The 15,663-nt window shown below is 39.7% G+C and overlaps 1 protein-coding gene across 1 annotated transcript in view; it reads left to right on the plus strand.

Moving 5' to 3' along the window:
• Positions 1-10,542, plus strand: part of SEL1L2 (SEL1L2 adaptor subunit of SYVN1 ubiquitin ligase) — a 68,696-nt gene extending 58,154 nt beyond the window's left edge. The window contains exons 18-20 of the mRNA XM_065590810.1: positions 748-917; positions 8,570-8,698; positions 10,363-10,542. Coding sequence (XP_065446882.1) covers positions 748-917; positions 8,570-8,698; positions 10,363-10,476 — 413 coding nt within the window. The 3' untranslated portion in view covers positions 10,477-10,542. The remainder of the gene's footprint in view (positions 1-747; positions 918-8,569; positions 8,699-10,362) is intronic.
• The last annotated feature ends 5,121 nt before the right edge of the window (positions 10,543-15,663 follow it).

Genomic DNA, 15,663 nt, shown 5'->3' on the forward strand with positions numbered 1-15,663 from the left:
TGCTACGTCTACACTACAGCCTATTCTCTTCCATTCCTGTCAAAATTTCCACTCTTTTCCCTGTCACCAAGATGCTCAAATAGGGATCATATTTATTGTTTTTTCCCCTCCGCTCCCAGGCTGTTGCTATATTGTCTGTTTTCCCTTCACATACAAATCTACCCTTTTATCTCCATCCCCTGCCTTTGACATCACACTGCTCCTAACTTGTCGTCTTGCCCCTTAGTTTATCCAAAATATGGCTGTCACAGTCCTTTCTTGCCACCATGTTGCTTCCTTTTTTTTTTTTTTTTTTTTCTAATCTCTCTCTTGTCTTTCACATCAAATTCAAGCTTTCACCTTCAAGGCTGTATACCAACTCTGCCCCATGCACATTTCAATGTTCATTTCCTCCTACTTTCCTTTCTGCTCTCTGCATTCCAATAGGCCCTCCTGTCGGTCCCTTTCTTATTCTTCTCTCGCATTACCTTCACCCCTTCTTCCATGCCATTCCTTACATGTGGGACTTCCTTCCTACTTCTGTACTCTCAACACCTTGGTTTCTTCCCAAATCCTTCCTATTTAGAATACTCTATAAGTTATAATAATTCTATGATGACTGAAACCATAGTGCTTCAAATTTACATTTTATTCATTTTTAATTGTATTTAAGAGAAAAATACAATTTTATTAGAGGAGGAAATTTAGCAAGAAGCACAGTTTAATCTAGATTTTTGTTGTGACTTTTCTTTTTAATGTTTCCACCAGGCAATGCATTTGCTAGAGTAAAAACTGGAGATTACCACTTTTACGGTTATGGAACCAAGAGGGATTATGTCACAGCAGCAATTCATTACAGCCTTGCAGTTGATCACCACATCGCTCAAGCCATGTTTAATCTGGCATATATGTATGAACATGGTTTAGGTATTCCAAAGGTAATGTGGACTGCATATGGTGCAATCTGTGTGTAAAATTAACCTTAATAGATATCGTTGAAATTAAAAGCTATTATAGCTATAATATCCTAATGGAGCATTCTGGGTGAGGCAGAATCTCCCATATGAGGGAAAATTAGGTAAACAGAGATTATTAAAATTGTAAAGGAGGGTCAGGCAGGTTATGACTGAGAGATACATGTGAAATGATAGATGGTATGGTGAAGGCCAAATGAGTGCCCTTTCATCTTGCCACATAAAAACAAGGATGAGAAATGAAAATAAAGTTAGTGCAGTAAACATGGAAATTCAGTTTTAAACAGTGCATGGTCAACCTGTAAGATCTATGACCACATGATATCAATGAGACTAGTTCAGTAAAATTCAAAAATATAATTGGTTACTTATAAATAAGAAAAACATCTAAAGTTGCATCAGAAAGGCTGAAAAAATACAAAAGACATAATTCTTCCTGATTCAACTGACATTCAGTTGATGCCTTAGAATCATAAAGGAATCCCACCCTAATCTCATGCTTGCAGGGCATGAGGGAAGAGAGATGTGCTGGTTTGCCCTAATGGCTCCCTACCACTGGCCCAATATTCTCTCCTGCTCAGTACAATGTAGAAACAAATGATACAACTTACTAAATCTGAAGTTGTGTGTATTTTTGCCATTTTTGTTGTTTGTTTCTTTTTCCATTGCTTCCTTCCACTTCCTTTTGTCCTTGCCTTTTTCTCATTTCTCTCCTTCCTGTTCGTGGCTTCAACTTTTTGTTTCTATCATCTTACCTAGTCTCTCTTCATTCTCTCCTTGCCCAGGCCCATTACCTGTATGCCTCTCCTCTCGATCTCGCCACAGCTCTATCTGGTTTCTCCAGTCTCCCTCCTCCAGCACTCTCAGATCTTCTGCATCCTTTCCCAACTCTCTTCCTCCCTTAATCTCTTTGCGCCTCCCCAACCTAGTTTTGTCCCTCATAAATGTCCCAGTTCTTGACCTGACATGTCTCCAAACGCCATGGGCTTGGTTCTCTGATTGGTTTCTCAGCTGATTGCCCCTTCTTCTGATGATTCTCATTCTTCCACTTTTTAGGGGGAAGTAATGGGGAAGTAAGCAAGGCTCCAGTGATCTGGGGGTGGATTAGTGGAACCAGAAGAGAGGTGGTTATGCTATACTCCACTGTAACTCTGAGTGATGCCAGGGGAAAAGAGAGAAGCTAGTATGGCTGCCTGCTTGTGTGTAAGCTCCAGCAGCTGCACAAAGGGATAGAAGAACATATGGAGAAGGCAGGCAGGGGTTTCTTTCAGAGAGCCACCATCCATCCTTTCCCCCACTCTTGTGCATCCGCCTACACAGAGGCAGTGCCTCTATAATGGAAGCAGACCACTTCTAGTCTTAAAAATTATAGTAAAAATGACACCCTTTTAATCATCAGAACTGTTGCCTGTGTAGCTAAAGTAAAATGAGCAGGATTCTATTCACTCTTATACAGGAATTATTTACCAAGTTCCAAGCTGTTACAGTGGTTTAGACCCACTGAAGACAATGGGGCTTCTCTATTTGGACTACAGAACTTTTATTACTGGTAATAGTGACAAGAAGCAAAGATGGTAGCTTAAGTCGTATCCCAGGCGAGTTTGAAGGACTGTCAGTTAGAAGAAGCATCTCTTTACTTGTAAACTGGGCACATAACTAAAACAAACATGCAACCACACTATGCCATCATCAGTCACTCCTCAGCAAAGAGTCACACTCAGAAGCTTTTCCTACTGTTCCTGCTTTTCTTTTCCTTCCAAGTTACTTCCCAACTTTGCTCCTTCTCCATCTATGAGCAGCAGTAAGCTGTTTCAGTATGGTATGGCTATGAGCAAAGCTCAATCAAATTCACATTAAATGTCTCTATACGCCTTCTGCCCTTAGTTTGCAGAAGCCATGCAGTCAACCGGCATATGTTGCCTTGACAAACTGGACCTCCAGGCCCTGAGGATGTCTGGAATCCACTGGAATATAGCTTGATATCTCTGTGGATTCTCAGACTCCACTGTATGGTCCACACCTTCTGTCCCCTTGTTGAGGATACAAACCCCACTCCCAAGAGCAGCATTTATAGGTACCACTAAACATTTTGGGGGTTGTTTTTCCCTCCTGGGGATTCCCCTATGGGAGGGAAGTATGAAGCCCTAGGAGGAAGAATGTAATCAAAATGAGGCCCAGAAGGCAGGCGATGTGTCCCTGACTCAGCCACATATTTTTGTGACCTTGGGCAAGGCTTCAGAGCCAGATTTTTTGTGTATGCATGCAATGATGTAACTAATTTATGCACAAAGTTGCCACAATGGCATGAACAATTACAGAAATTGCATATACAAAAGATGAGCTACATATCTAATGAATATGACTGCATGTGCAAATTTAAAGGTAAGTCTATTAGCTATCCTGTTATATGCAAATACTTCTGATGATTTGGCCCTTATTCTATTTGGTTAATGTTATTAATATTTAATTATCAATATTAATATTAGCAATATTAATATTAAATAATTGATAATGTATTGTTATTAAAATCTCTTGTGAAGCAGAGTCATTGTTCGCACTTATAGTAATGCCTTTCAGCTAAGGAATTCAGAGTACTTTCTAAAGTATTATTAGGAGAGGGCAAATAGTGAAAAGCATCATGAATATTTGGTTACATTTTTCAGTAAAACTGCTGTGGCCATGTTCATGCCCCTTTGCATGAAGTTACTGCAAATACTTGAAAAATTGAGTTTGACCAGCATGGATGCTTGTGGAAAGTGAAATGAATGCCAAAGTCTCAAGATCAGCATATTTGTCCCAAAATCAGCCAATTTGAGGAGATTAAAGTTGTCTTGCAGATATTCTATAAGCAGAAAATAATAAACTAATTTGGTAGAAATAAGAGAAAAGATGGTCATTCTTATACAGACAGAACAAGCTGAATTATTGTAGCCCATAAGGGGACAGTGTCATCTTTAAGCCCTTACACTTCTTTACTTTTATGGACTGCTTTTCAATAACAGTTTGAATTTTAAGAAATAAAATTTATAAAAACAGACTATTACTAAATTAAACTTTGAAAAGGGCTTAAAGGTTGATACAAGAAATCATAGGACTGGGAAGGGACCTCGAGAGGTCATCTAGTCCAGTCCCCTGCACTCAAGGCAGGACTAAGTATGATCTAGACCATCCCTGACAGGTGTTTGTCTAACCTGCTCTTAAAAACCTCCAATGATAGAGATTCTACAACCTCTGTAGGCAATTTATTCCAGTGCTTAACCACACTGACAGTTAGGAAGTTTTTCCTAATGTCCAACCTAAATCTCCCTTGCTGCAATTTAAGCCCATTGCTTCTTATCCTATCCTCAGAGGTTAAGAAGAACAATTTTTCTCCCTCCTCCTCCTAACAGCCTTTTATGTACTTGAAGACTCTTATCATGTCTCCTCTCTGTCTTCTCTTTTCCAGACTAAATAAACCCATGTTTTTCAATCGTCCCTTGTAGATCATGTTTTCTAGACCTTTAATCATTTTTGTTTCTCTTCTCTGGACTTTCTCCAATTTGTCCACATCTTCCCTGAAATGTGGCACCCAGAACTGGACACAATACTCCAGTTGAGGCCTAATCAGCGCGGAGTAGAGCAGAAGAATTACTTCTTGTGTCTTGCTTACAACACACCTGCTACTATATCCCACACTGATGTTCGCTTTCTTTGTAACAGTGTTACACTGTTGACTCATATTTAGCTTGTGGTCCACTATGACCCCCGCAGATTCCTTTCCACAGTCATTTCCCATTTTGTACGTGTGCAACTGATTGTTTCTTCCTAAATGGAGTAGTTGGCATTTGTCCTTATTGAATTTCATCCTATTTACTTCAGACCATTTCTCCAGTTTGTCCAGATCATTTTGAATTTTAATCCTATCCTCCAAAGCACTTGCAACCCCTCTCAGCTTGGTATGGTCTGCAAACTTTATAAGTGTACTCTCTATGACATTATCTAATACATTGATGAAGATATTGAACAGAACCGGACCCAGAACTGATCCTTGCAGGACACCACTCATTATGCCCTTCCAGCATGATACTGAACCACTGATAACTACTCTCTGGGACCAGTTTTCCAACCAGTTTTTCACTCACCTTATAGTAGCTCCATCTACGTTGCATTTCCCTAGTTTATTTATGAGAAGGTCATCTGAGACAGTATCAAAAGCTTTACTAAAGTCAACATATACTATGTTTACCGCTTCCCCCTATCCACAAGGCTTGTTACCCTTTCAAAGAAAGCTATCAGGTTGGTTTGACATGATTTGTTCTTGACAAATCCATGCTGACTGTTACTTATCACCTTATTATCTTCTAGATGTTTGCAAATTGATTTCTTAATTATTTGCTCCATTATCTTTCCAGGTACAGAAGTTAAGTTGACTAGTCTGTAATTCTCCAGGTTGTCCTTATTTCCCTTTTTATAGATTGACACTATATTTGCCCTTTTCCAGTCTTCTGGAATCTCTCCCACTTTCCATGACTTTTCAAAGATAAGCGCTAATTGCTCAGATATCTCCTCAGTCAGCTCCTTGACTATTCTATGATGCATTTCATTAGGCCTTGGTGATTTGAAAACATCTAATTTGTCTAAGTAATTTTTAACTTGTTAGTTTTCTTATTTTAGCCTCTGATCCTATCTCATTTTTACTGGCATTCACTATGCTAGATGTCCAATCACCACCAACCTTCTTGGTGAAAACTGGAACAAAGAAGTCATTAAGCACCTCTGCCATTTCCACATTTAATGTTATTGTTTCCCCCACTCATTGAGTAATGGACCTACCCTGTCCTTGGTCTTCCTCTTGCTTCTAATGTATTTGTAGAATGTTTTCTTGTTACTCTTTATCTCTCTAGCTAGTTTGATCACCTTTTGTGCTTTGGCCTTTCTAATTTTGTCCCTACATACTTGTGTTATTTGTTTATATTCATCCTTTGTAATTTGACTTAGTTTCCACTTTTTGTAGGACTCTTCTTTGATTTTTAAATAATTGAAGATCTCCTGGTTAAGCCAGGGTGGTCTCTTGCCATACGTCCTATCTTTCCTACTCAGTGGGATAGTTTGCTTTTGTGCCCTTAATATCTTTTTGAAAAACTGCCAACTGTTTTCAATTGATTTTCCCCTTAGATTTGCTTCCTATTTGATCTTACCTATCAACTCCCTGAGTTTGCTAAAGTTTGCCTTCTTGCCTTCATTGTCTTTATTTTGCTGTTCTCCCTCCTACCATTCTTTAGAATCATGAACGCTACCATTTCATGATCACTTTCACCCAAATCTGCTTTTCATCTTTCCTTCTTGGTTTAGTTCCATCTCTCATCATCTATCTGTTTTTTCAGTTTCTTTGAAAAAATGTATTAATAAATTAATACATCACTTCTGCTTCTTTTCCCCCCAACCATGGGGGATCTCTCTCTCCAATCCACTCTGCACCCCAACTAACCATGGTACATCTATCTTTATTCCATCTTTATTTTATGTAGCTCTCCTTTTCATCCTGAACCTCATTCTTCTTTGAATAGTGTCCGTATGGGTACTCTGCTTCAGGTGCGTGTGTGCCCCATGTGCCTTTGACTGGAGATTTTCAGTAGCAGTGCCCATTTGGCCCACGCATGCTCTCCAGAAATCCTCTTGCCCTGTACAGAGTAAGATAAAGGTGAATCAGGCCTCTTCGGCATCTCCCCCATCTCAGATGTATTTCAGGTTTGCTTTGTTAGACAGGTTCATTTCTCTTCCCCCTTCCCCCGCAATTTATATCACTCTTAATGAAGGGAAGTGGGGAAAATGAAGATAGGTTTTTAAAATGTAAAATAAATAGGATGGAAAGATAACCAGATTAAGCTTAAGAAGTGATCAGTGCTGACCTTCCTAATATAGCTCCTTTATGACTCTGCTACGTTTATTGCACACACCCAACAGGAGTTCTCAAATTTACATGAAAAATATTGCATGATAGGGAAAAGGAGCCTCTTGTGGTCACCTCCCTTCCCAACCTCAATTCCACACCTTGCTTATGAAAACTAAAGTTCTTGGTTACATGAAAAAGTAATGTAAAAGACAGACCCAAAGATGGACCAAAATTTTTCTTTCATAAACTGTGTGGAGCTTCTTGGTTCTCTCTCTGCCCATGCTGTATCTGTACTGTCTATGCTCTACCTGGCAGGAGGACTTGGTTTGATACAAGTTCTTTTCTTATTACCTGTAACCTCCACTACTTGAATCATTGCAGATCACTTTCAGCTTAGAAACCAACCAGAAAAAAAGAACTACTTTGTCATATGTATATATGGTTAACTGGATTTTCACCAAAGAAAATGCTGACAAAGACATGAAGCAGCTCTTGAGGGTGGAAAAAGTAGCTTGTTCTTTGGGTTTCTTCATTGGTCTGGACATTCTGAAGAGTCTTTGACTAGGCTTCAACAAACATGAAGCAACAATTGTTTGACAACTTGCAGATGCCATTGTGATATAACAGTTCCATGAATCACACTTTGAGAACCATTATATTAGAGATAAAACCCATTTCCTTTTCCAGCCTCTCCTAAGTGGAATCCAAACACAAATTTTGAAACCTTACAGTGGTATTTAAGTTAGACAAGATGAATTCAACTATCTTTAACTGAAATACTGCACATTCAGCTAAGAATGGATAGTATTTTTGACCTGATGGGAAAAAAGGAGTGCTGGAAATTGTAGAAGAAATCCTGTACTAGCAATATTTACAGCCTGATGTCTAAGATCAGAGTAAGTTTGAGATAAGCATCCAGATTGAATCTCTACTCATTACTAATAATTATTAAGTAGAAATTTGCAGACAACTATGCATTAAAAATAAATTAACAGGAGAAACTAACCAAGAAGACATGATGAGCAGCACGAGCAGCCACACTTTACAAGCCTAGCTAGATCAATGCCTTTCGAAAGATTCTAGTACTTTACTAACTAGATAAATATTTTACCAAAATGTGCTCTGCTGAGAAAGTAGCTGATGGGGCAAAGTTACTAATTGGTTCCATTATGACATGAATATGCTAGCTAAAATTGAGGATATTAGACTAAAAAATTGTCCATTAAATTTATGGACTAATTTTTGTACACATATAGTTACTAAATTTAGTTAGTAAACTAGATAATTGGGTTGTTGTATTTCTAGCTTTAGATATAAAGAATAACTGCTTAAATAGATAATTTAAAATGTCTGACTGCCTATTTTAAGTATCCATGAGCAAATGCTGACTTCAACTTGACTTCCTATTGAATTCAGAAGACCGTTTATATACACAAGACAAATGAACTGAAAGGTTGTGGGGATTGAAAATGAGTTTGTAGAAAGTAGGCACACAAATTAAATGTTAACAAAATCCATTTTTATCTCATGCCAACAATTATACATGAATCTAAGGTTTATGCTTTTCAGGTATTGTTATAGCTTTATGATATACTAAGCTACAAAAATACTTGAAAAGCAGAAACCTAAAAGACAAAGGATAGAAATGCTTTGAAGATTAGCTAAAGCATCACAACATTCATCTAAGCAAATTCCACATGTTCTAAGTAAAAGAGACACCCTTCCCCCCCCCCCTTTTTTTAAGGATATACATTTGGCTAAAAGGTGGTATGACCTCGCAGCACAAACAAGCCCAGATGCTTCCATTCCAGTGTTCTTGGCACGTATGAAGCTAGAAGTTAAGCTTCTATTCAGCGAGATGCAACTTTTCAAGGTAAGTATGATTTGGACATACTGACAGGCTTTCACCAGGGCCAATTCTAATATTTTTTACATTTTATTCTATACTTTTAGATTTGCTTATTGCACCTATTCCAGACCCTGGCTATATTACATAATAAGTCCTGTTTCGGTAAAAATAGGCCCACCATCCAAGACTTGTCATACAAATTGCACTATTATTTCCCAATCCTCACACTGCAATTTCCATTTGTACAAATGCAGAACACCCTTCAAAAGTGAAACCTATAATTTTAGTTGTAAATTAAAGTGCATGTCACTTGAAGCCCTTCAAACCTTTAGTTTGACTGCCAGTCTGCCAAGTTTAGTGGCAATACAGTGCCCTTATGATGCAAGGCATCAGAGTTTGTGTCGTCAGCTCATCAGGACCTGGGAGCACATCATGGTCATCTGAAGGAAGTGGAGTCCTTGCTTATTCTTAAGCGATCTTCTCCCAAAAACCCGGGAGTGGTGTAGTGCTGATGAGATCCAGGGGACTAGTCCAGTCATCTTTTGCCAGGACACAGATTTGAGCTATAATAAACCTTTCCGCAATGGATTCCTTCACTTCCCTCCATGCCTTGATTAGTTATTAACTAGAAAACCCAGCTGCTTGTCCCTCCACTTCACACAGTGAAAGGAAATACTTCTGATCATCTATTCTGAAACAACTCCACCAAACCCTATCAGAATCTGAGGTTTGGAAATATAACCTATAATCCAAATTTCCCTAGGAATAGCATGCAATACTGGTAGTCTGAAGCTGTTCCTGTACTGCCTCCCAATCTGTTGGGGATTTCCACATAGTAAGCAAGCTGGGTGCTGCCTCAGAGCCATGCAGTACTTGTGCACCCCATTACAGATGCCCTATATGCAGAACAAAAAAAACCAGGTGAACTCAGAATGTCTGTTTTATAGAATTGTGGGTTCAAAAAATAATTAGATAAGTTCATGGAGGATAGGTCCATTAATGGCTATTAGCCAAGATGATTTGGGATGCAACCCCATGCTCTAGGTGTTCTAAGCCTCTAAGGGTATGTCTACACTGCAATTCGATACCCACAACTGGCTTGTGCCAGTCGACTCAGGCTCACAGGGCTTGGGCTAAGGGGCTATTTAACTGTGGTATAGATGTTCTGGCTCAGGCTGCAGCCCGAGCTCTGGGATCCTTCCACCTCCCAGGGTTTTAGACCCTGGGCTCCAGCCCAAGCCTGGGCATCTACATTGCAATTAAACAGCCCTACAGCCCGAGTCAGATGGCATGGACCAGCTGCAGCTTTTTAATTGCAGTGTAGATATACCCTAACTGCCAGAAGCTGGGAGCAGATGACAGGGGATGGATCATGTGTAAATTGCCCTGTTCTGTTCATTCCCTCTGAAGCATCTGGCACTGGCCACTCACGGAAGACAGGATAGTGGGCTAGATGGACCATTGGTCTGACCCAGTATGGCCATTGTGTTCTTATTATAGGCTTTATTCTTCTGTGCTTACTATATTATACATCTTGTCCTGCTTTAAGTTTACCAATCCTAGCATTGTCTAAAACCTCATTAAAAAGAGCATAATGCTTTCATTTTACACATTTTAAAAATAGCTTCTATTTTGCATGTAAAAAAGTATTCTCTGTATTGCTGAGATCTCCCTTTCTGTCCTAGCAGTTTACTTCAAGTCAGAAAATGTCAAAACTGGACACCATGCTGCGACCACATTGGGATCTGTTTGTATTGGTAGTCATAGTTATTTTGCTTGTACTACTGATAAGAAATAGGTAGAACTGGGACAATGTTAATGTGAAAATCTTTTGGTAGTTTCCTTTATATTCTAAATAAAAATTATATTACTCATTTTTCTAACATCTCTTTCTAATACTTATGTAACAAAGTGAATATACGTGTAGCCTTAGGGAGAGTTAGTAACATTACAAAAAATTAGGTTCTTAATTTAAAACGGATAATTTGCTTACAGAAACTAAAATCTGTCAGTACAGCAAAATCTTTCATTTGCTCGCTGATGGAAACATACACAGCAGATAACCAGCTATCCCAATGCTCGGGAGTATGTTGTGCAGAAAAAATCCCTTATTTCATAAGTTCCTTAAATATTGTTTACACTGCTTATTTGAAAGAATTATATTAAAAGATCAACTCAGTGAGCCAGCATACAAAAGGAAAGCAGAAAGAATTAACAAAAAGCTGCCAGTAGGAAGCTAGACAACCAACAGTTTTTAATGACTGCGAATGGGTTCACAGGTTCCATTTCAACAGACCAAATATGCCATTAATCCATTGTTCAGTCACTGAAATAGATTCTCTGCAGTTTGTTACCCGATTATTGCTCTAATTAAGTAGGCATGACATTCACTAGAGTTTCTACTAACTAACAGAAAGCCTGATCCTGCATTCATTTAGTGGCAAAACGTTCCTGGACAGCCATGGTGGAAGATCAGGCCTCTAGCATGACACTGAAGAAAATCATTTTTCTAGGGGAGAAGACTTCTGTATGTATGATCATTTTATATCTGTCCTGCACATACATCACTTGTTTTGTCAAGCCACCAGTTCCTTCTCTCTTGAGGCTTTAACAAATGATCACCATATCTATCTCTCCTATTCAATGCTACTAGTAGCTCCTGATTTGAGATCTAACTTCTGTCAGTTTCTTTTTGTAACGTCCCCCCCTCTTAGGAGTCGTAGTTAATATGTGCAGGAAATAATAAAAGGCCAGATTGTTGAGCTCAGGCTCATCCAATTAGTAACATTGATTTCAATTAAACCACGCCAGTGATTAAGTGCTCCTGAGGTTGAATAAGGGATCCCCAATCTGGCTCCAGAGGACTTGCATCTTGGAAAAATAGAAGATAAAATGTTTGTTAAATGAATGAGACCAATTTAAAAACTTTTACTTTTTTTAAATAACTGTGCATATATACACAAACATAAGAGGAAGATATTCCCAATATTAGCAAACACTCTAACATATTGGCAAGAACAGTAATATCAAAAATGAACTAAACAGAAAAGTGGAAGGGTTTTTTTAATTAGACATGAACTTGCACTGAACCAAGCAGTACACGCAATACAACCAATAGGATTTTTGACTGTGTACTCAGGTCTCACTTACGTAACTGACCAGGGGAACAAGAATCTCTTGACAACACAGTGGTGAGAGCACATCTACAAAGAAAAACAAATTGGATGGCATTCAGAGAAACATCAAGTGATTAATGGCCTACAGACACTGATCTACTGTGTGAGTTACAATTAAAAAAAATGCTTAAACATCAATAACCCCCAGAAGTTCTAAAATGACTAGTAATTTTGCATGCTTAGCTCAACACGCCTTAAGGGGCCTGATTTTTCAGAAACTACTGAGCACCCATGGAAAAAAACAGTTATTTTTTAAAATATCAAATTGGGCAGCCAAATTGAGGCCTCCTAGTAGTACTAGTCACTTGTGGAAAGTCATCCTGACAAAGATTTTCAAACACCTGAAATTTTTAAGCACTAAGGAAATTGTAAGGGGGTTAGAATTTAGGGTAATGGAACAAAGTTAAGAGAGGGAAAAGTCTAGACTATATATCAGAATTTTTATTTAGTCAGAACCTTCTTGATTGCTGGACTGGTCAAAATATTCAATAGCATAAGAAAATGAACTGAATACCAAATAGATCTTTTCCTTCTCACATGGAAAGGAAAGGAAAAGGGCAGCGAGCAAGGGGCATACTGATAGATGGCAATGAATTGCAACTGGATTAACCAGTTCAAATTCAAGTGTACCCTAATTCTCTAATGTCATTAAATGTATCTGATAAGTGTCATGCCAAGTGTCAAAGAAAAACTCATGGTTCACTTATCACATAATGTAGGTGCAAGCAATTGATGGAAAGTTATGGACATAAACTCAAATTATCACTGTTAAGATGCATGTGTCAGCCAGACAGGAATTACCCCACTGTGAGAATGGAATGTGGCTTCCCCAACCAGGTGTTACTTCCAGAGTACTTTGAAAGACAATGAGAATGTATTTGCATACTGCGTGAACAGACCCATCAAGCTAACCAGGGAGAGAGAGAGACAAGCCTCACACTATCACAGCGGGGGAGATGACAATCACATGTATAATTTTCATTCAATTGTAGTGGAGGAGTCAGGAACTAAAAAATTTGCATTTTAGCAGACAACTACTCCAGCGGGGAAGAAGTCGCATGCCACTTCCTTGAAGACAGTTTGCATTATTGCCTACCTCACAAGCTACAAACACACTTATCTGGAGGTATCCTTCAGAAGACTCCATTTCAAAGGTTCATTGGACTATAAAATAGAGGGGCCAAGAAACCTCAAGTTATCTTTCACCTAAGAAGATGAAGGTACCAGCCTTTTGACTGTGGAGGATAGACCCTGAGCCAGGAATTTGGTCAGCCATCTTGATGGAAACGTGGTAAGGATTTTACCTTGAACCAAGTCTAGCTTGTTAAGTTTAGTTACCAGAATACACTTTCTCTTTATTTCTCTTGCAACCATTTCTGAGTTTAATCCGTACACTAGTACTCACTTAATCGCTCTCTTTGTAATTAAACTTGTTTTATTTTTAACCTAAACCAATCCAGTACTATGCTTGAATTGGTTGGTAACTCTAGTTAAAGTAACAAACTGTTGAATATTGACTTTTTGAAGGAAAAAAAGAACCTTGACATTCCTTTGATAGTACCAGGACAGGACTGAACATTTCAGAACACATGTTTTTGAGAAAATTGGGGGTTGCGGGGAGTGTGCAATCCCTTACTAGTTGTTAACCAAGTCAGGTGGAGACCAGTGGAAGTCTGTGGTATTGCAGGCAGGCTCCAGGATCCAAAGTGTTGGCCCAGGGCTGCCCAATACATAGACATAGTGCATGCTTGTTGTTGACTGTGGGCATTCCAGGAAGAGAGCTACAGTAGCAACGCATTGAGAGGCACTCCGGCTTACAGGGTAAGAGGTGACAGTCTTCACTAGTCTGGACTGCACCCCAGACTCTGACAGTTTCCCAAGGACTTGACCTTGTATTTCCTATACACCGTGAACTCCCCGACTTTAAAGGTGAATTCTGGATGCACAAGGAATGTGAGATCATATGCTTAAGTTAATCATTTAAAATGCAATGCCTCATATGCCATGATCGTCCCCCATTCCAGTAAGCTTAGATAAAACTATATGTACATGTTTTCAGTGCAAAACATTGCACAATCATGCCTGTTGATCATAGTTGTCAGATCTTGATCTTCTTTGTATTTCCTCTTTAAGAGGTTCTTATTACATTTGTATTTTGATTTTGGATTCCTTTAGTCTTTGACAAAAAGTCAGAAGTAATCATCTCCCAGCATGCATTTTGCTTTATCTTGTGCCCTAACTTAAAAAAACAGCTTCCATGCATTAAGTAACGTATCTAGTCTTATAACAAAAGACACTATATCACCCTAACAACTGCTTGGAATTTAAGGCATTTATTTTGCAACGGCTGAATTTTTTTTTTTAAGTATTTAAACAACTCTAAATTATACCTAGCCTGGGAAATTGCATATCACATTTTGGCTAAATGTGCTTTGAGAGAACCAAGATAAAAGACATAAACCCTAAAAATGGAGATGATTAATACTGAAAGTTCTAACTACAGAAGTGTCTGTCTATACCAAGAATGGGCAAACTACAGCCTGTGGGCCGGATCCAGCCCCTCAGGCCTTTGGCTCCAACCCGCGAGATTGCCACCCTGTAGCGCCGCAGGCCCCGCTCTGGGAAGTGGCCGGCCCAATGTCCCTGAGGCCCCTGGGGGAGGGAGGGGCAGAGAGCCAATGGGAGCTTTGGGGGAAGCACCCACAGGCTAGGGCAGCCCTCTGCACCCCCACCCCCTCAGGGGCTGCAGGGACGTGGTGCCAGCTGCTTCCCGGAGCAGAGCGGTGCGGGGCCAGGGACAGGGCAGGCAGGCAGGGAGCCTGACCTGGCCCCGGTACGCACCGCTGCCACCCCGGAGCCACTCCAGGTAAGTGGCACCGGGCCGGAGCCTGCACCCTGAACCACTCCTGCACCCCAACTTCCTGCCCTGAGCCCCCTCCTGCACTCCACACCCCTCCCTGCACCACTGCCCTGAGCCCCTTCCCACACCCCTCCTGCCCCCCAACCCCCTGCCGTACCCTGCCCCCCTCCTGCACTGCAACCCCCTGACCCAACCCTACATTCATGGCCCTGCCTGCAGTTTCCCCACCCAGATGTGGCCCCCGGGCTAAAAAGTTTGCCCATGCCTGGTCTATACAGTACTTAAAAATTCAAAAATGAAAGTATTAGTTTGCAGGGGTATGCTGAAATATAGGTCACAGACTAGTAGTCCAATATTATAGTGATGGAGTATGTTTATTTTTCTTTTTTAAAGCAAAAGGGATAAATTGAACCCATTAAAGCTTTCAGTTCTATTCATTAACAGAACCTAGGACACCCTGAAGCTGAAACATCAGAGGAAATGTTAGGTAGGCAGAATATAATCACCCAAACTAGAATTTGGGCAGAAGAACAGGGTTTGCCCCCCTACCCTTTCAAGAAGTGTCATGCTTAATATTGCATTACTGTTTTTTTTGCACATAATTTATACTTTATAATCACTACTGGTAACACTGTACATACTTAAATGGTTGTAGGTTCAGGGCTTATGTGCATGCTTCATTATCCCTTCACTTTAATTAACTTGAAGCACATGAGTAGTCACATTCATCACATGCATAGATCTTTGCAGGGCAAAGGCCAGACACTGAATGTTCATTAATGAATAAGTTTATCACTAATCACCTTTTGGGTGTAATATTTCAGAAGTTGGAGCAAATACTGCTGAGATAAACTCCTTTAAGGGTGCTAGCAACCGAAATCCTAACCCAGAGAAGCAAGTGGGAAAGTTTTGTCATTGACTTCCATGAAAGCAGGATCTGGTCTATGAACATA

Source organism: Chrysemys picta, chromosome 3, assembly GCF_011386835.1.
Source record: "Chrysemys picta bellii isolate R12L10 chromosome 3, ASM1138683v2, whole genome shotgun sequence".
Lineage (NCBI taxonomy): Eukaryota > Metazoa > Chordata > Testudines > Emydidae > Chrysemys > Chrysemys picta.